This window comes from Wyeomyia smithii, chromosome 3 (assembly GCF_029784165.1).
Source record: "Wyeomyia smithii strain HCP4-BCI-WySm-NY-G18 chromosome 3, ASM2978416v1, whole genome shotgun sequence".
Classification (NCBI taxonomy): domain Eukaryota; kingdom Metazoa; phylum Arthropoda; class Insecta; order Diptera; family Culicidae; genus Wyeomyia; species Wyeomyia smithii.
Genome location: NC_073696.1, coordinates 101,920,431 through 101,941,935, shown reverse-complemented (window position 1 = coordinate 101,941,935; position 21,505 = coordinate 101,920,431). Strand labels below are relative to the sequence as shown.

General features: G+C 40.1%; 2 protein-coding genes across 2 annotated transcripts; one reads left to right on the top strand and one right to left on the bottom strand.

Annotated features, from left to right (window-relative positions):
- The first annotated feature begins 790 nt into the window (after positions 1-790).
- Positions 791-1,660, top strand: LOC129728452 (uncharacterized). Its single transcript, XM_055686896.1, has one exon. It carries the CDS (start codon positions 791-793, stop codon positions 1,658-1,660), a length of 870 nt encoding a protein of 289 aa, XP_055542871.1.
- A 565-nt stretch (positions 1,661-2,225) lies between these two features.
- Positions 2,226-21,505, bottom strand: LOC129733226 (probable chitinase 10). The gene is made up of 10 exons (XM_055694901.1): positions 21,362-21,505; positions 9,902-9,949; positions 9,622-9,830; positions 9,054-9,556; positions 6,088-8,993; positions 5,838-6,023; positions 5,494-5,773; positions 4,423-5,426; positions 3,780-4,363; positions 2,226-3,717 (listed from the first exon to the last, which is right to left on the bottom strand). Exons 2-10 carry the CDS (start codon positions 9,926-9,928, stop codon positions 2,304-2,306), a joined length of 7,113 nt encoding a protein of 2,370 aa, XP_055550876.1. The 5' UTR covers positions 9,929-9,949; positions 21,362-21,505; the 3' UTR covers positions 2,226-2,303.

Here is a 21,505-nt window from a genome sequence, read left to right as displayed (position 1 = left end):
ATGTAAAGGTAAACCCATGAAATATCGGCATTTTTGAGCAATTTTTCAATGCTAACGTTAGGGCTCAACAGTTTTGTCTTCTCGAAAAAAGTCTCCATCCAAAATTTGAGCTTAATCGGACTTCTGATGAGGTTTCCCTTAGAAACTTTACAACTGTACATAAATCTGTAGATTTATAACCTCTCGCTCAACGATATCCATCGAAAAATCTGTCGCTCGCAACATTACCTTTATTTTTGGTTTTGTCCGATAGTTTCGTGTGGGTAAGTACCCACATGGATATTTTCCGAGTGGGTACTACTACCCATACTACCCACATGAAACGCCGGCCCTGTTCACCCTGATCCTGAGAAGATGCGCGTCATTGACCAAATGCACCGCCCCGATGAACGTTTCGTAGCTGCGATCTTATTTGAGACTACGGACTACTGCGAAGAGGACTACTGCGATCTTATTTGGGACTACGGACTACTGCGAAGAAGTTCTGCGCCACTGGACGGTCTGCTGAAGAAAAACGCTCACTGGGATTGGACCGCCGGATGCCAGAGGTCTCTCGAACATTTCAAGACAATCCTCCTTTTCGATTAGTAGCTGACTCACTACGATCCAGATAAGCAAATCATCGTTGCAGGTGACGCTTCCAAGAGCGGTCTGGGTGCAGTGGTTTCCGAACGGCGCAGTCCGGGACATCGCACACGCTTCAAGGTCACTGACGCCAACTGAACAGAACTACGGACAGATTGAGAAGGAAGCTCTGGTGCTTATTTTTGCAGTTACCCGTTTTCGCAAAATGGTTTTCGGACACAGATGCATTCTTCAAACCGACCACAAGCCGTTGCTGAAAATATTTGGAAACACGAAGGGTATTCCAGTTTACACCGCAAATCGTCTACAACGCTGGGTACTCACGCTAAAGCTTCATAACTTTGACATCCAGTTCGAGCCGACTGCAAGATTTAGTCACGCTGATCTGCTGTCACACCTAATGAGTTCGAACAGTGGACCGGACGAAGACTACATCTTCGTTGCTTTGCAAATCGAATCGAATTTTAAAGTGATCCTCAACGACTCCATTTCTGCCTTACCGGTCACATCTGAAATGATAGTCAAGGAGACAAGCCGCGATTCAGTCCTACAAGGGGTGATCCAGCACATCAATCTAGGTTGGCCGCAAACTGCAACTCAACCACAACATCCAGATATTCGTCAGTTCTTCACCAGGCGAAATAGCCTGCAGATCGTTCAAGATTACATAATGTGTGGTGATCGGGTCGTCATTCCAGCACGTTTCCGGAAGCGACTTCATTTACTGGCTAAACATAGACGACGACGTAGAAACCTGTGTTTGACATTGCAGTTTCTGTGCAGACGCCGCCGAATCCCCGAGAAAACCAATCTGGAGTCCTGGCCGATTCCGTCGAAACCCTGTCCCGAAGTTTTCCGCACCCGCAATACAACAACGACAGCAACACTGGAAATTCTTGAAGAAACCTTCGCAAGGCGTGGCAATCCACGAACCCTAGTGTCAGCTCCGTATCACCCGCAGTTGAATGGTCAGGCGGAAAGTGGACAGGCGATCGTGGCGCTCCACCGGCCGAGTAAACTACAACGTTCTGTTGGATACTCATTACTCTCATTTGCTCGCACGCAAATCAACTGAAGCAACATCATGGCGATTGTGAAAGCTCTCCAGTAGTACCCAACCTGCCACTTTCTATGCTGTTGGATGAGTTAAACCTCCAACCAATGAAGTCAACTGTTTCTGAGATTCCACATGAACCAGCTGCCCCTGTAGTTGAAGAAGCTCTTCCAATCGTACCTGATGGTGAATCAGATGACGGTTTCCAGGATGCAGAATTAGCCAGTAGCCGTTTTCTGTCTCCTGCCCAGCCAGACCGTCCAATTCGAAATCGTAGAGTCCCAAATTGGCAAAACCCCCACAATCTCTTTTAGAAAGGGAGATTTAATGAAATAGTCAAGTAAGCCTTGACCTGTTGTCAAGGCTATGAAATAATAGCTGTGAAAAATCATAGTCATTTCGACCACCAAAGAAACTAGACTAATAAAGTAGCTCTTAAGAGTAAAGAACACAATAGATTTTTTGAACGTTGAGAAAAAGTCGAGCACTATTGAATAATTGATCGATCAGCCGTTTATAAAAAGGCATCTGGAAAAAGTGGTTATTTCGTAGTAAAATTAAAAGTACAAGTACAATCAAACTCATCTTATAACTTTATTTAAATCAGTTCTTTTCGTTGATTAGTATGGTAGCTTTTCTAAACGGGATAAACCATAGCATTAAATTAAGTACAGTTTTCCGGTCGTTTTGTAGTAATCCGGCCGAGCTCTTGATTCATGGTTCTGAGTAACGGATGTCTGCCGCATCCACAGCGACCTCTGAAATCGTCCAAATCTAAAGCCCAGATCATTCCACCTCCGAGATTCATTTGTTTCAGATACTGGGTTTTCCTTCGGATCTCCTCAACATCATCATAGGAGACCCACTGGTTTCCGTGATACGCATACGGACCAATTCTTCCTTCGTCATCACGCTGCACTGACCATCGAGCGAAATTGACCTTTTCGCATATTTCGTAAAAGGCAAGGAAACCGCCGGCACGAGTGAATTCACCTGCCTCACCTGGTCCATACGATTTCTCGTTCAAACCGTTTCGGGAAGAATCTGCTAGAGAGAATGATTGACCATACAAGGGCATACCCATCACCAACTTCCGCGATGGAGCCCCATTTTCAATCCAATAATTAATAGAGAAGTTTGCGTTGAAATAGTCGTACGTATCACCTGGATAGTAATACAGTGGAGCCACGTGGCCAGTCTGCTTATCCCAGTTTCCATGAAAGTCATAAGTCATGACGGCAATCCAATCGAAATATTCAGCCAAAACAGGCACGTCATAGCCGGCGTCTATGACCATTTTACTAGGAGATACAGCTGCCGACAGAAGCCATTTCCTTGGTCGAAACTCAACTGCCAATTCTTTCACTAAATCCGCAAATCCTTCTTTTTCATCGGGAAAACCTTTCTTACAGTCAACCTGCCAGCAAACCGGATATTCCCAGTCCAAATCCAGTCCATCGAAGTCGTATTTCTCTATAAACTCTACCGCTTGTTTCACAAACCTTGCCCGGGACGACGGGTTCCTAACTAGCTTACTGTATTTGTCTCCTAAGGAGTCATTCCATCCACCTAGTGCGAGCGTTACTTTTATCCCGTTACGCTTATGCTCAACCACCCTTTCATAGAATCGGTTATCAATATCGGCCCATGAATCATGCGTTTTGATGGTCATAGTTTCTCTATCCAAGACGGCAAACCCGTAAACGATGTGGGTACACAAGTTATCATCGATATCATCCGGTGTATACTTTCCATCCCCTTGCCGGTACCAGGCCCAGTTTGTGAAGTAACACACCACTTTGTAGTCGTTACTGCCGGTTAGTTCGAATTCCGCAGGCGGTCTGGTGGGTCGTTTCGTAGTTGTCGTTTCCGGAGACCACCAAACTGTAGTTGTGCGCGGCGTCGTTCGTTTTGGCGCTTCGGTAGTCGTTGTCCATATTGAAGGTGTTGTAGATCGCTGCGTTGTCGAATAGCTGGGGCGGTTCGTGGTAGACGAGGGTCGCGGTTGCTGGCTTTGACATTTGGTGTTTTGTGGCCAGTCACAATGATCACCACTCCAGTACAGCCCTCCAGGACAACTGAAAGAAGTATAGAGATTGCTCAGTGGTAGAGTTTGGATAATTATTTTTATTTAACCTACCGTTGCTCATATAGTTTACCGTACTGACAAATGTAATATTTTTCGCAGTCACTTGCGTGTGGTACAAAAAGTTGTCCGTCTGTACACATTTGCTGATTATTCACTTCGTTCCACGTTTCATCATAATCTGAAGCTTCAGTAGTAGTTGTGTAAGTTGGTTTCATTGAAGTTCTTTGCTTGGAAGTTGTTGGTCTTCTCGAAGCAGCTGTGGTAGTTATGCGCTCGGTAGCCGTTGTGGTCGGCTTCCGAGTTGAGCTTACTGGTACCATTGTTGCTTGCGTCGGTTGCGATTCAGATTTGAGAACACATTTAGGACCAGGTCCAGGATAATTTCTCAACACTCTGTTGATGGTTCGCAATAAAGTATACTCCTCACAACCGCAGGAGTTGCGGAAATCATCGAGATCGAGAGCCCAAATCATTGCACCGCCAAGGCCCATTGCTTGAACGTATTCGCTTTTATGCCGAACCATGAACTGATCATCAAACGACACCCACTGATCGCCTTTGTACGCATACGGACCCATTCGACCTTTGCGGTCACGCACCACCGTCCACTTTTTGTTTATTATTTTGTCACATATCTGTGAAATGATTTGGAAAATGAGACCAGAGCAAGATTATCAAAAAAATCTTTACGTACCTCATAGTATGAAAGAAATCCTCTTGCTCTAGTATACTCTCCAGCTTCTCCACCGCCATAAGTCTTTGCGTTAAGATCGTGTTGATTTCTATCTGCAAGAGAAAACGACTGCCCATACATTGGCATTCCCATTACCAATTTGCGAGGATCAGCTCCTTGTTGTATCCAATAATGAATTGTAAAGTTAGCATTGAAAGTTTTATCGAAGTCATCCGGATGCTCGTACATTGGTGCAACATGTCCAGTTTGCTTATCCCACTGACCATGATAATCATAAGCCATCACAGCCACCCAGTCCATATAATCAGAAAGTGTGGCAACCTCGTAGCCTGCATCGATAACTTTTTTGCTAGGTGACACAGCAGAGGAGAGAAGTAACCCCCTAGGCTTGAACTTTTTCGACAGTTCTACTACCAAACTGGCAAAGTCTTCCTTCTCATCCGCATAACCTTTCGTACAATCAACTTGCCAGCATACGGGATATTCCCAATCTAGATCCAAACCATCGAATCCATATTTCTCGATAAACGCTACAACATTAGCTATGAAATTTCTTCTTGCCGCTGGATTCCGAACCAATCGACTGTATTTATCTCCCGCCGAGTCGTTCCATCCTCCAATAGCTACCGTAACCTTTTTGCCTTTCTTTTTCCACTCTACGACGCGCTCGTAGAACCGATTGTCAATATCGGCCCAGGAGTCGTGAGGTTTAATAACGAGATTGTCACGATCTAGTACTGCGAAGCCGTACACAATATGCGTGCACAAGTCTGGATCAATATCTTCCGGAACATATTTTCCATTTCCCTGTCGATACCAAGCCCAATTGGTAAAGTAGCAAACAACTTTATAGTCATAATCCAAATCCGCTGCTTTCTCGTCCTGATCAAATGAATGTGTTGATTCGTGATGATGTTCATGACCCGAGTCACTATTAGCTTGTACCATATTTGGCCTTGCAGTGCTTTGAGGCTCTTGGTTGTCAGATTCGGAAACAACTGGTGCTGAAATTTGAAAAAAAATCTAGTTATTTGTGTTTGCGTTCAAAACAGTGCGAATAAGACTACGAACGCATCTCTTCATGATTGGTCGGAGGATCTCGAAGTCCCTCTCTGATTGCAGTCAATAATGGATGGTGTCCTTGTCCGCAACGATTTTTGAAGTCATCCAAGTCTAGTGCCCAAATCATACCACCACCAAGGTTCATTGCTCGAATGAAGCTCACTTTTCTGAGCAAAGACTCCTTGTCATCAAATGAGACCCATTGATTGGCATTGTAAGCGTAAGGTCCCATTCGTTTCAAGTCATCTTGTACAACCGTCCATCCTTTGTTTTGGATGCGGTCGCAGATCTGGATTTTGAAAATAAAAAAAAAAAGCTTAACATTTCAAATATTTTGTTTACGCTACTCATACCTCGTAATAAGCTAGAAAACCAGCTGCTCGCGTAAACTCTCCAGCTTGTCCTGGGCCGGGAGCTTTCGAGTTCAATCCGTTCTTTTTCGTATCAGCCAATCCAAACGATTGTCCGTAGAGTGGCATTCCCATGACGATCTTTCTTGCAGGTGCTCCTTGTTCTATCCAGTAGTTAATGGAATAGTTCTGTTTGCGAAAGAAAAACCTAAGATGGTTTCTTCCTTGTGGTATGAATTATAAAAAACCTTACCGAATTAAAGAAATCAATTTCATCAAGGGGATGATGATAGAGCGGAGCAACGTGTCCAGTTTTCTTATCCCACTGACCGTGGAAATCGTAGGTCATAACAGCAATCCAATCGAAGTACTTTGCCAGTTGCGGCACATCATAGCCAGCATCAATCACAGTCTTACTAGGCGACACGGCGGCCGACAGTAGCCATCCTCTGGGTTTGAAGGCTTCGGAAAGTTCGCGCACCAAGCTGGTAAATCCCTCCTTTTCATCAGCGAATCCTTTCTTGCAGTCCACCTGCCAACAGACCGGATACTCCCAATCAAGATCCAAACCGTCGAAGCCGTATTTCTCGAGGAATACGACGACGTGCTCGATAAACCTTGCCCGTGCAGATGCACTTCTGACCAGCCGACTGTACTTATCCCCCGCAGAGTCGTTCCATCCACCGATAGCTAACGTTACCTTTACGCCTTTCTCTTTGGCGGCAACGACTCTCGAATAAAACTTATTATCAATATCGGCCCATGAGTCATGCGTCTTGATAGTTAATGACGAGTAATCCAAAACCGCAAATCCATATACTATATGCGTACACAGATCTGTTCTGATGTGATCCGGAGTGTACTTTCCATAACCTTTACGATACCATGCCCAATTGGTGAAATAACAAACCATTTTGTAGTAACCGGAAAACGGTTCCAGTACAGGCATCTCGGTCGTGGTTGTAGTAGTAGTTGTCGTTGTAGTGGTAGGTTTAACAGATGGTCGCGGTCGGTCAATGTCCTGATCGATTTCCTGTAAAGATTCACCATCCTCTTCCGAACTATTCTCGGTGCTCTCCCCCGTAGGATTTTGAGTGCATTTAGCGTTAATGGGCCAGTCGCAATTCATTCGCTCCTGATTCCAATGCAATCCATTGGCGCAACTTGCCGCCTCCAGCCGCCCCCAGTTGCATATCAAATATTGTGTGCAGTCGCCTGGATATGGTACGTGCGTTTGACCATCGCAAGGATCATTTTCAGAAAGAACTTTCGATGATGCTGATTCGCTGAACTTCGCAAGCAGTTTGTAGTATTTCCACCGACTGACACAGTTAACATTGTCCTCCCAATCACAGCTCTTCTCCTCCTGATTCCAGAACAAACCGGGACCACATTGCTGTGATATCTTTTTCTCGTTGACACAAATGTAGAAACTGTCGCAACTTTTATGGGGGTAATATTCACCATTGATGCATTTTTCGTTTGGTTTCTGCAGAGGCTTTTTCGTAGTAGGTTTTTTCGTTGGCCGCGTATTGGTGGGGGATGGTTTTCTCGTCGGTGGTGTGAATGTTGTATGCGGTCGTGTTGTTGTCCATCTCGTAGCACTCGTGGTAGGCCTGGTAGTTCTACGACGTGTTGTCGTGGGAGCACCTGTGGTTGTTGTGAATTGCGGTTGTATTGCAATTGTTTGGTCTCTAGTGCATTTTGCTGACGAAGGCCAATCGCACAGCATGGCTGCTTCGTTCCAGTGGAGACCACCGGCGCAAAACTGCTGCCGTAACTCTCCATAAACACATCGGTAGTATGAGTTGCAACTGTGTGGATGCGCTTTGTACTGGTTCGGTTCGCACGGTTCTCCCTCGGAAAGTTCTGGTTGAACTAATCCTGGAGCTGGGATTGTTGTTCCAACTGTCGTTGGAGGAGCAAACGTAGTGGTGGTTGTAGTTCTTCTTGTAGTTGTTGGAGTGGTGGTGCTTCGGGTGGTGGTTCTGCGTGTTGTTGTAGTCGGTCTCTCAGTTGTTGTAGTAGTGGTAGTAGTAGTGGTGCTGCTAGGTTTTCTAGTAGTAGAAGGTTCTTGCCAAGATGGCCATGTAGTGGCAGATGTTGTAGGAGCTCCTCCTCCACTGTCCACGGCAACTGTCATTTCAACCGGTGGAGGAGTCACGGGTATTGGTGGTGGTGTACAATCAATCAAAGTCGGTTGTGGAGTGCTAAGTCGACCAAGGACTCGATTGATAGCACTCAACACAGGATATCTTTCTTCACAGCAGCTGTTCTGGAAGTCGTCAAGATCTATTGTCCAAACAGATACGCCCCCGTATCCGCCCTTCACCACATAATTTGCTTTGGATGCTACTGAGATCGGATCGTCGTATCCAACCCATTGATTTTTATAGGTAGCAAAGGGGCCAGTTCTGCGTTCTGAATCTCTACCAACTTTCCACTTCTGTTTACGTACTCTTTGACATATTTCGAAGTATGCCAACATGCCTGGCTGCTTAGTGTATTCACCAGCGTTGCCCGGTCCTGACGACGCAGTCCCAAATCCAGCTGCCTCATTCTGGTCTCTACTACGTGTTAAGGTGAAGCTCTGACCATACAAAGGAACACCCATAATCAATTTGTCCTTCTGTGCACCCATTTTTACTAACAGCTGCATTGTGTAGTCGACATTGTACTGTGGATATACGTCTCCAGAGCTCCCATACAGAGGACTAACATGGCCAGTTTGTGTCTCCCATGAGCCGTGATAATCATAGGACATGACAGTTATGAACTCCACAATACTCGACAGTTTGGCGATATCATAAGCGACAGTGATAACTTCTTTATACCCAGACACACTCATACTAACCAGCAGGCCTTCACGTGAGAATTCCCTCTGCAATTCCATAATAAATTGAGTAAGATTCGGTTTATCGCTTGACGGTCCCTTGGAACAATCGCTCTGCCAGCAAACTGGATAATTCCAGTCGAAATGTATCCCAGAAAATCCGTGAGTTCTAAGAAAGTACACAGCATTTTGGATGAAGTTTTTGCGATTTTGTGGTGAGCCGACCATCGAAGAATATTTGTCACCAACTGAATCCGTCCATCCGCCAATAGCTAACAGAACCGGTACACTAGACCCACCAGCTTGAATAGCGCGTCGATACATATCTAAAAAAGTATAACAAACATTATAAACAATGATCATAATAATAGGAAAACATAACTTACTATTGTCAATATCCGCCCAAGGATCGAATTCCTTCAAACGTAGAGTTGCAGGATCCAGTGTTGCAAACGAGTATACAATGTGCGTACACAATCGATTATCAATATGCTCCGGCACAAACTGAGCTTTATTCTGTCTATAAAAAGCCCAATTGGTCATGTGGCAAACAACTTTGTAATCCGCACGACCCTGTTTGAGCTGATTGTACTCCACTACGGGCAATCTATCCAAGGTACTTATGTCTACCAGCTGCTGGTACGGAGAACCAAATCGAAATGGCTGTGGATTTTCAGTATCATACTGGGTAGGAAATGAGTACGCTGCGTATCGGTTATGAAAGAATGGATTTGACGGCGCTCGATAGTTATTTCTTTCACCGGAATTGAATTCTTGCTTTTGCACAGTGACTACTGTCTTCACATCGCTCACGACATCTTCGATAGCATTATTCATGTCGATAATCCGAAACTCCACGGCATCTCTGAGCGGCACATGATCGTCAACCCTTGAAAACAACAAAATCTAATGACTATACTTTTTTCGGTTGAAGAATTTTACAACAAAACTCACAACAATGCTGGAGTACTTTCAACAGCACTCCTCAAAGGCAGTGATTTCGTTCCGAAAACTTCCTCCCCGGTGTATGCCGCTGTTTTCTCCATCCCATGCGAGGGAGTAGCTTCTACACTGTCTCGCCGGAATGTTCCGGTTTCCGGTTGTACATTTCTGTACGCACTGGTGCCCACCATTGTCCACAAAACCGCAAGGACAAACGTCGTCTGCAACGAGTGTTTAAATTATATGTTGTACGTGACTGGTCGGCAGCGAAAGTATAGAACAAAGCACTTACCATCTTGGAAGGTTTCCTTTTAGTCATCTTGTATGATAATCATTGGAGCTGGAACAATAAGGTTGGATTATAGTTTACGAAGTTAATTGAAAAAATTAAATTATTGAAAAAACAAAATCATTTCTAGGTGATAACTGCATGCTGTACAAAAAGCAGTTTCCAAATAACTCGCACTGATAAGAACAGCTAAAGTTGCCTCCTTGAATGGGTACAATAAATTTGACAAGTTATCTGTGTGTTGCAGCATCTGTTTTAATGCCAGTTCTTGCGCTATATTCTGCCAATTTCTAGACATAGTTTAACAAATTGAAGGAAAGTAAGTTTCTTATGTTAGGTTTATTTAACTGCAATTCATGATGTTTAATAAAATAAATCCAATTCTGCTGAGAGTCTATGACCTTCAATACAGGTGAGTATGTAAACTTCAAAGGCTAAACCAGATTAAATCTCGAGCCAGGTACCAAATAGAAAAAAAATCGATTTCTCCAAAAAGCAATGCTTCGAATCCTTCCTGAAAGTTGACCCTTCTCATCACAGTTGTTTCGGCCGGTCATACATGTTTGATTTCACCGTTGGTATTCAAGTCAAATGTATCTGTTTAATTTCAAAATTTATGTCTAGATCAGATTTAAATAATTGATAAGAAAAACCACCATCACATGAATAAGCTCATTGCGGGTGAAAACTCGTTCAATGTTTTAATCCATATTAAGAGCAGGTATTTTGTAAAAGTTTTTTTTTATAATTGTTGAATTGGATGACAACTTGTCTGTGTGCAAGTTTCATTAAATCTGAAGATCGAGAGAACATAAATATTTCACGTTATCAATGAATTTCAACGAAAGGTATCTCTATACGCTTTTTTTTATTTTTCCTCTTTAACCAATCACCGCTATAGCGCGTTTAAACCTACTACCCCCATTGCTGACCGTGAAATCATCACCCGAGATGCCACTTGATGCCGATGTCGGAGGGAAAAGGGGACGTGGGAAAACCAGTTTGAAAGAAGCACGTGCTGGATCTTTGCGGCCGGTTGTGTTGAACGCGCACCGACTAACATAAGCGCAGCAGTCATCGTTAGTCATCGGGAACGGGGAGCCGGTCTCTTGACAAGAACTCCACAACCGGTACCGCTATGTTTAGTCGTTTATATATATACGGTTGGGAGAAAGCAAAACATCAACAAAAACAGACACACCTCCCTGCTGATTGATTCATACTGTTTCGTTTGTGCGCCGTGTTTTGTCTCTGTCAACAACGGCTGGTTGGAGTATGCAACATATTTTTTGTGTGTGATGATGATACACTTAATGATTCATACTAATGACATATATGATTATTCAATGCCATTGTCACAAAAGAACCATGTCTTTTATTACAAAATAACAGAAGCCAGATCCCTGTGGAGATGAAAAAACCGATAAACTGAAAGTTCTTCAACTAACTTCACAGGAATTGTATGGTCAAATCTCTTTGATTTTTTTTATTTTAAATCTTTGGTTTATGATTTTTTTTTAAATCTTGCATGCATTTAAGGGTAAACAGGGTAAGACCGCCCACCGTAGTTTTACTACCAAGTTATAAAATAATTGAAAAATTACAGTGTAATTACATAACATTTTGCACGTTTTTCTGTTTTGATAGTGCACGAACAGTCGCAGAAATAATCAAAAACAACCTTTCAGCTGGCAACCAGTCAATGCGCTATTGTTTTGCGGCAACGGGACTTAAGGTTTTTCAGTCTAAAAATCTATTGTTTTGTTCGTGAATATACGTTTAATCGCTTGCCTGAATCTATCTTCTTTCGGAAATATCGAAGGCCGTGAGTAATCTTGTAATTTTGACTACTTTTTCGGTCAAATATGAAAATGTTCCACTGGGGGTAAAGTCGCCCACTATACAAGGGGTAAAACCGCCACGAATCCAACTGCTTGTTGTTTTACTTCAAGACCCAAATGCCTCGACACTACAAAAGGAATATTTACAGGATCAGTAAAGCAACTTCAAGCCACATAAGACATCGATGTTAATCGACCATTTTCGATTTGGTTTTCTAGTAATATATTTTAACAAGACTTATTTTTGAAAAAAGTAAACCTGTGTGAAAATGGTTTTAATGAACCAAAATAATTTTAGAGCCAGGACGGTGTGTTTGATAGGTATGACGTCTCCGGCAGAATTGAAAATAGTAGTTTTTTACTTTCGAAAAAAGTGCACACTCTAAAAAAATTTAAAGAAAAAATATAGAAATAGAATTAAAAATATATTTTTTTTTCAAATTTTTTTGAATAAAACATGTTTTTGCCTGTAAAATCTACAAAAGGTAAGCTAAAATTTTATGTTTGTTGGATCATGGAGTAATAGAAATATCAATAGCTCAATTTTTGTGAAGAATTTTTTTTTTCACGGTTTATTTGGTGTATAGAGTCGTTGGTAATTTTGTTCTTCAAAAAAAAAAAAATATAGAAAATTGAAAATATAAATAAAAGAAATAACAATTAATAGTATTTTTCTATACATAATAAGTCTTCAAAAGAATCATACAGATAGGTTTAATGAGTTTTAATTTTTAGCTTAAAGATAGGTATATTATGAATTCAATATCTTGAAAACCCCCAAAACCAAAAAAGTTACCTAAACATTGATTTGAACTTGAATAATCAGAAAACAAAATAAGCTAAAACTTAAAAAAAAAAAAATTTTTTTCTCAGATTTTTCACAGTGCATATTTTATTTAAAAAGAAAAAAAATACCATCTACAACTTTGTCAGAGACACTATACCGATAGAATAAACCGTTTCGGCCCTAAAAATATTGTTTATCCTCAAAAAATGGTGGGCGATCTTACCCCGCTGGTGGGCGGGCTTACCCCGCATGAAAAAGATCTGCACATTTTCAATGAATTTTTAAAATTTAAAAAAAAGCTGGAAAATAAACAAAAATATTTCAGTTCTTATTTTTTAAATGCGGGTATTGAATAGAAGAACCTCTTAGCGAAGAAAAAATGAAATTGCGGCCGCAACTTTTTTTTCTTTAAACAGAATTGCTTAAGGGGGCGGTCTTACCCTGCTTACCCCTACAGCTGTCTAAAGGATACACAATAGTGTGCCGATAAAAATCGATTTTTCAAATTCCGATTAGCGGTAGGGCTCAAAAGATTCGTTTTCTAGAAAAAGTCCCCATGCAAAATTTCAGCTCAATCGGACTTCAGAAACACGTGCCTCAAAGCGGTCAGAGTTCCAATATTTTGACCGATGAGAAAATTGCATATTTGAGCTGGGAAACTCCCTCACTTCAAAGTCCCAGAAAATCGATTTTTTTTAGATGTTTAGTGCATTTGTCAGACATTTGACATCAAAAAATTTTTTCAATATAAACGATTTCTTGAAATCACCATTTCCGCAAGTCCGATTGAGCTGAAATTTTGTGTGAGGTCACTTCTCGAGAAGACGAACCTTTTGAGCGGTAGCTTAGCAAAATTTGAAGGTCATTTTTTCTCATACGTTGGCTTAACCCTCTAGTGCCCAAGTTATTTTTCAGGCGGACCTCGGTAAAACACTATAAATTTTTATTAACATTTTCTACGTATTTATTGAAGCTTTTTAGAGGTTCAACTGAAACGTGTCTAAAGGCAACACTGGGCACTAGAGGGTTAAGAATTTCTGTCACGGTTTTTTTAAAATATTTTTATCAGATAACACAAGATCTCGACGTTTTACGTAATTCTAATACCGAATTCGTTTTTGCAACGGTGCACACTGCACATAATAGTATTTGAGTGCAAAAGTTGGAATCAATAGCAAAACTCAAAATTATTATTGAACCCTTTTAATCAATGCCACTAGACTCATAGATAGTGGGGGTATCCTGTATCCCATGGCAATTGTTTCAATTTGATTTGTTTTTGACTCACAATAACTCTCAAACTATAAGCCAAAAACAAAGTAGATTTTTGATACGCAATTTAATCATTTTGACGGTTATATTTTTGGATATTGAAGATTATAGTCTACCTGTTACAGATATGTATTTTGAAATGAATGTTATGCGGTTAATTTTTAACACTTTTGATAAGAGGTTCGATGTCTTGTTGACTATATATTTCAGATCGAACATTTTGGAAATTTATCTTCCGAATTAAGCTTCGAAAAGGGTTTTTCCAATGTTCTAGATGTTTCTCAGCACAAACAACCTCATTTCCAAATAGAAATAATTCCAGAAAGAAAAATCTGCGCATTTTTGCGCGTTTATGATGTATCACGATTTCATTCCTGTCAGTACATGAGTCACTTCCAGGCTTCTGAAAATGACTGTCCTTCCGTGACAGCAAATTTTAAACTGATTCGGCTCTCATTGTATAGCACAGCTCTCCTTGCTCACCGTACGTTCGGTACACAGCCCGACAGCCACTGACGACAGCACACACATGCAATGCCAAACAGGCTGTTATTTTTTATCTTCTTATGTCTGTTGGTTCTTCCAAGCTATCGCTAATGACTGCCTTTACAACCTGACATACTTCGGCACGAATCCGAACGAGATGTCAGGTGATCATGATTCACGAAAGTAAGGCCGATGCTATAATTAAAGCGAGGATCACCTCGGGAAAAACGTTTTAATGGTGGACAGCGCACGCAGCCCATTTTTACGTTTTTTGTAGGTCGGGTAGTTTTCATTCGTAGTAACGGAGTGAAAAACATTAAAATTTAACACCGCAGGCCAAACGAACAGGACATCCTCGAAATGAACAAACTAGGCTGTCATATCCAAAAGAAGAAAATACATGCGCAGATATGAGCTGTCATGTGCAACACAAAGCTCTCATGAATTGCTTATTCATGAGGCTGTTAGAGTAAGAAGAGAGAACAGTCGTCAGTATAGGGTTGCACCACAGTCATTCTCTAAAGCTTGGTCACTCCATACAAAGTTACCAAGAAAAAATACAAACTTGGCATCGACTGTCAAAGATTTTGCTCAAAGTTGGAACAATTATTAATCGAAAGTCACTTTGCAAAAAAAACAGGAGGGTTGTGTGCAAAGCCACGACCGCAAGGTTGAAGTAGAATACTTTTACAAGAAAGATAACCCGGCTGCTTGCGTGTCAGTTATTTTTTCTAAACGTTGACTAATCAGATCAATCGAATTTTGCGCTTCAACAAGGATTGACCATTTTCAATAATATAGTAAGTTGCTTGTCATGGTTGGGGCTTGACAATTTTAAAATTTTAAGATGAATTTTTTTCGGATGTATTCCTCATGACTGAAGGAAAAGATAGTTCAGTACGTTCTGTGACACGGAAATAAAGTAAAATTCATCACTTTTACAAATTTAAAAATGTAAATTAACTCCAGAGAAAACATTAACGCTTTAATCATCAGGTTTTTATTGCATCCTGAAAAGGACAATTTGTTGTTTAATTTAGTATCGGATAAGATGCCGATTACATCTTTGCGTTATCACTGACAGTGGGTACAAAGTAGTCGTTGTGATAAAGTAAACAGTGAAATGCTGATATAACACTCAAAACTAGACGGCTCACGTGTTGTCATAATGGGTCAACTTTTCATTGAATGCATTTACTAGTGTCCACTATCGCACAGAGACTGCATTTCACTAAAGTGCCTCACTGCATCAGCCGCTATCGATGCTGAGATCCGCTGCACAGTTGTGGCCGCTATACGCTGCCATTGGTATCCACTGTCCCTGCATCAGCTGGCCGAGCTGCTATCGTTGCTGGGATCCGCTGCAAATAGTGCGCTATCCATTGCTACGCCACAGCTGTTTTTTTTTCACATCGTTGGTATCCACAGCACTGCAAGTGCTGCTGCTAAGGGAGGACGACTGCTGTTGTCGCTGTCTAGAACTATTATGAGCGGCTTCGGCTGAAACAGTCTCTTTTATAGGCCAAATAGCATGTTTAAATTTGCAAGGTATATGATTCTGTCGACCGTGCTTGGGAAGTAATCATATAACGACCAATCAGAGATCGAATTTTTCGTTTTGACAAGGCTTGACTATTTTCAATAGTACAATAGTGTGAATAATAAAATTACAATTATCTTATTTTGGGAAGAATCTTAAAAGATTTTTCAATCTATTGCTGCAAGAACGAAGGAAATCCATCGAATACTAACCGATTTATTAGCATTTGAAATTGGACATATTTTTCACTTTTTTCGGTTTTAGATTTTCATTTCACATCCCTATGTAGCCGAACTTCCTGAGAGAAGTATTCTACTTCAAAAAAAGATTTTGGGTTGGTTGGAATACTCCTCGCTCATTTCTTATCAATGTCGCACGCTAGCCTGTGGGGCTAATGCGGCCTCGATCATTTCGTTCATCGTTATCGATATTGTTTTTTGGCACATTTTGCATGTTCTAGAATAAGTACAACGATACACCGATACACCGAGTCGAGAGAATTTTCAGCTCGAAAAGATCCTCGACCTGATCGGAAAACGAACCCGACATCACAGCCGTGTAGGAGAGCTAGCCGACCGACATCGCTAACCACAGAACAATTTTTTGTTCAACACCTCTTTATTTCTTTTTATTACAATTTATACGTATTTATTTCTACAAAGTACGTTCGAAAAATACTGATAAATGATTTCCAAAAAAAAAAACAAATCAAGGAATTAAAAAAAATTCCGGGAGTGTTGCCAGATAGATTATTTCTGTATATAACAACTAAATTTGCATTTTTCGGCAAATGTAATCAATTTTATTTAAAAATTCTATAGTTTACTGTGTTTTTCTTATAAAAAATCATCATGAATCAATACGAGTCAATGCAGAGATATAACATTTTCACGAAAACAGTTAACTTTGTGACCCAAATTCTTCACTAAACATCTTAAGCTATAGTTCAGCCTAAACCCACTTGTTAGTAACTTAATGAGCTGTAAATCTACAGAATTGTTTGTTGAGATGCTTAATTAAAATGGTTATTCCTCAAAAACTAAAGCTGATAGAGAGTTGGTGCCAAAGATGAATGGTAGAGCCGTTTCCAAGGTTTTATTTGATTAAACCTTTTGATTTGATTAAAAAACACAAATGTTAATTACGTGCTTTTGTGAAAAAACATAAAAATACAATTAAAACAACACTACTATTGAACATCTTTGCTATCAAAATTGTTGTTGCATATATTTGGACATGTAAAGGTTGTATCTTGTAGGAAATTTTCTCAGCTTTCGAATAAAATGGCTCTAAGTGATTTTCATTAAAAGTTAGAGTCACATTGAGGAATAGTAGAGTAAGAACTTTAAAAGTTGAACTACTCTGAGTAGATTTACATTAAAACATTTGCGCAGAAGAGTTTTTTTTTTCATTAACATAGGGGTCCTCATTGGTCCCTGGAATATTCCCAACGTAAGAACCTAACAATCTGTGAGAAAGTTGTATATCGCTGTTACGTAGATATTATCTATGTTTTAAATATTATGTTTATATTAGATACAAAAAACGGCTATAGGTATATAAATATTCCCGCGTGATTGCGCATAAAAATAATTGTCTTCAACTTTTTGATTCTGATAACAGCAATTCTAGTACCCACTTTTTGGTTGGTTTGCCCTAGAAAAACTGGAATAGAGTAAACGTTCTATTATGGCCATTGATTTATTTTTGAATAAACATGTTTATGAATGAAAAAAAAACGACTTAACGCTTATTTTCAGTGTAATGTGCACCTACAATGAATATCTTATATTGTGTGAAAGCATTGTTAATGAAATTTGGATGCCATAATGAGGTTATGATTGGTAAGCAAAATTTTGACGGCAGCACTCCTCTGATCGCAGCACCCTTATCTCATCGTCATTTCTACGCAAAATGGCGCTAACGTCACTTTTCATTTTGACGTTGAAATAACGTCTATATCGAAGTTAGGCGCCTGAATTTAAAAATCTAGTAATTCAACCTGGGAAAAGTGGCCATGTTTTGAGTGCCTTTATAACAGTCATTTCTCAGGAAGACTGAAAGTTTGCCTTCTGCGGGATGTGTCCAGTACATGTCGCACAAGTTTGTCATAACTATAATTTAAATACAACCGAAAGATATATTATACGTTGCGATGATATTTATGCATTAGTTGTTAACAAACAAACTTAGTCTCTGGCATTTGTTTCCAATATGGCCGATTCTGCTTTTGACATACTGTTATACCATGTCTATATACATCATGAAACGAACAGCCAAACGAAACTACACTCAGTTATCATGTTTTTCGTAAGGCATTCAGTAGCTTTTATATTTGTTGTTGGTATTTTCAAACGACATACACCCTATTTCTTTTAGGTTTAGTCCGGGACAGAAAAAGTGTGGTTTTGGTGTATTTTTCATACATCTCATTTCGAAAAAAAATTCAGCAGAGGGACGTAGGGTATCGAACGACATTGGCAGTAATCTTTTCCAGCAGGCAAAATCCTGCCGAAGAAAACCACTGCCAGATTTTCGATAAAATTTCTGAAATTTAATTTTTATTGCTTCCTAATTTGTAAGAAATGCCAGAAACGTCGTGATCTGGTGTTTTATCAAAAGAATGTAGTAATAACGACCAAAAATGATGTAGGATCTGTTCCTATACTAAATATTGTCATGAATAACTCGAATTCGAATTTTATATGGGGAATTTTTTCGGTAAGACATTAAATTCCAAAATTTTTTTTCGGCATTCTATTGAAATGAGTACTGGCATGTATTCGGCAAGATTCATTCATTACTTCGAAAGTTTAGTGATAGTAATAGTTTTAAGTTGTTTTTAAATTTGTACATCAATTGTTATTTCGGGTGCTTTTGATTATTTCATTGTGTTGATAAATTTGTAATGAAAACACATAGACCACTTAAACCATCTTATATGAGTTGCTAAATGCCATCTACACTCCACGTGAAAAATTTATAGTGCGAATGTTCACAACTTGCAAATTTATCATCTGCTTTTTAACTTTTGTGTGTCTCCGTTACTCTGTGGTTAGCAATGTCGATCGGCTAGCTTTCCCACATGGTTATGATATCGGGTGATCTTTTCGAGCTGGAAATTTTCTCGACTCAGCACTAGGGCACGGTGTATCATTGTACTTATCCTACACATACAAAATGTGTCAAAAACAATATCGACAACGAATTCTCTCAACTAATAATAATCGAGTTGATCGAGACCACAGGCTAGCGTGCGATATTGTTTTGTTTTTAACTTTTAACCAGCGTACGATTCAATTAGGTGCTACAAGTTGTGGCAAAATATGCTTGAACATGGTTATTCCATAAAGCTGACTAAGTTGAAAATGTAATTTGGTTGCGTGTGAAGAAGCGGTATCATTTTTTCCGAAGTCTCCTGTGCTTCTTAACATTCGTATTTCTTTTAAGAAAGAAACCAGCGATATTGGAGTCATCAACAACTCTCCCAAAATGAGCTACAAGCTGACTGATCGAGATCGTTAAGCCGAGCGGCAAGTTTTCGATTTATTTGAATTTTACGTTCAGTATTCTACAGCAAATTCGAAAAGAGAGTGCTTCACAGGTGTATGAACAATGAGTTGTACATCGCTAGGCTAATAATATACGGCTGCAGTAGATCAACCAATGACACAAATATGAATTGACGGAACAGTAAAGAATATATTCAAAGTCTTTACAGAAACTGATGACTGTGGGACAGACTCCGAACAAGCCACCCCATTCGAAAGTTGTTAAAGGCAGTTGTAAAGAAGTAAACTAAGTTTGATTGATGTTCAGACCCCTTCCGCCTTAGAAATGGCAAATAACAAATGATCACTAATTTACATTTGAAACGGTTGCAACGGTTTTTTCAAGCATTCTTATTTCAAAAGCAAAGCAATGTTGTAGATACGCATATGCCCTAACGTTAATCTATTCACAGTGATTCAACTTTGATGTTTCTTGAATATTTTCCCTCAAGTGGCTCAGCCTACTAGACACAGCCTTAACATGTATAAATGAATGTAATAAGCAATATTTTGGAAACTTAAAATACAAAGCCTTGGTGCTACCATCCGTATTGGACCTCGACCCTCTGTTTTATCATACACAGACTTCGCAGCCAACTGTCAAGTGTACAGGACAATTGTGGGATTGCGGGCGCTACGATCCTACTGACAATAACAGCCTCTCCCAAGGCATGACTCGAACCCACGACTGGCTTGTTAGGCCAGCATCGTATCTCTGGAATATTTTGTTAGCTAAAATGTTCAAAAGTAGTAGTTTCAAACAAATTCGGTGTTTCTTCAAAAAAACGTGCTTAACATTATTGTTTTCCCAGCTCAAATTGAGCTTTTTAAACCGCTCTACAGTTCGTTCTTTGCCACCAACTCTCTATCTGCTTAAGATTTTAAGAAATTACATTACATCACGTTTTTTTCATAACTTTTATGAGAAGCTTGTAGTAAACGTATTACTCATTAAGTTGACCACACAAAAAATTTCCACAAAATAGCTCGAACCATACACAAATTTCTAGGCTTCCAATGACACTTTGACAGCACAAATAAACCGCATGGTGACTGTGATTTGCACGCACCGCTTCAAATCCGAAGTCAACGCACTTTGTCATTTATTTGCAGCACTCGCGCAGACTTGGAACCTGTTTCATCCCAGTTCAAGTGGCCGCTCCGTTGTCGGGAGACAGACAGACGGGTTCGCGAAACAAGACGACGGAAACATTTTAATTTACGGTTTATAATTTTACATCCATCTCTCGATGTCTCCCTTTTCTCGAATCCTTCGCCTGTATTATTTTTGCTAAGGTTGTTCTCGTTCTTCAACCGGTGAGCATCGTGTCCACGGCGCAGAAACTGTGTCACCCGCGGTTTATAACGGTATTATCCTCGAGTAGCAGCGTATTGCCACACCTTATGTATCAACAAATCAACGATTCTGTCACCAGAAAACAAAATACAGTCACTATTTGGCACACTTTTCGCCAAAGTCTAACGGTACACTTCAATTCAATAAGTTGATTTTTTGACACTGAAAATTTCAGGGCTAGATGGATAGGTATAAAAATACAATAAGATAGCTTCCTGCATGTTTTGTCATTCAAGTACAATATTCAATCACACAGTAATTCTCCCTTGACGCGCACCAATAAAACGCCTCATTTGTAAGCCTCTAGCATTGCTTTCCTACGCTTTCCGCTCACTTCTGTTAGTGTAGCACGTGAACTCACTTCGTGTTGCAAACAAACTTTCGCGGTCACAAAGTATTCTATTCCAGCCGAACCCGGTTAATTTCAATAATATCTATGCTGTATGAATACAAATTTTCAAGCATTGCGATGGGCTTTCCTATTTGGAACAAAAAGTAATTACACGCATAAACTACGCTATTCATATGTTTGCATTACAACCTTCCGTTGGGTCACTTGATAGATATTTTAAAATCAATAAACTCTCCCGGAACATTTTTAGTCATAACAGAAGTCATAAGATACTAACATGTTTATATCACTGTAATCCAAAGCTGGCGTTCGTTTACTGCCTTTGAGATCCGCAATTTCTTCCGATTACATACATGTGAACTACGATAATAACGGCAACAACAATAACAGCAACGATGGTAAAGGCGACGATGACCACGGC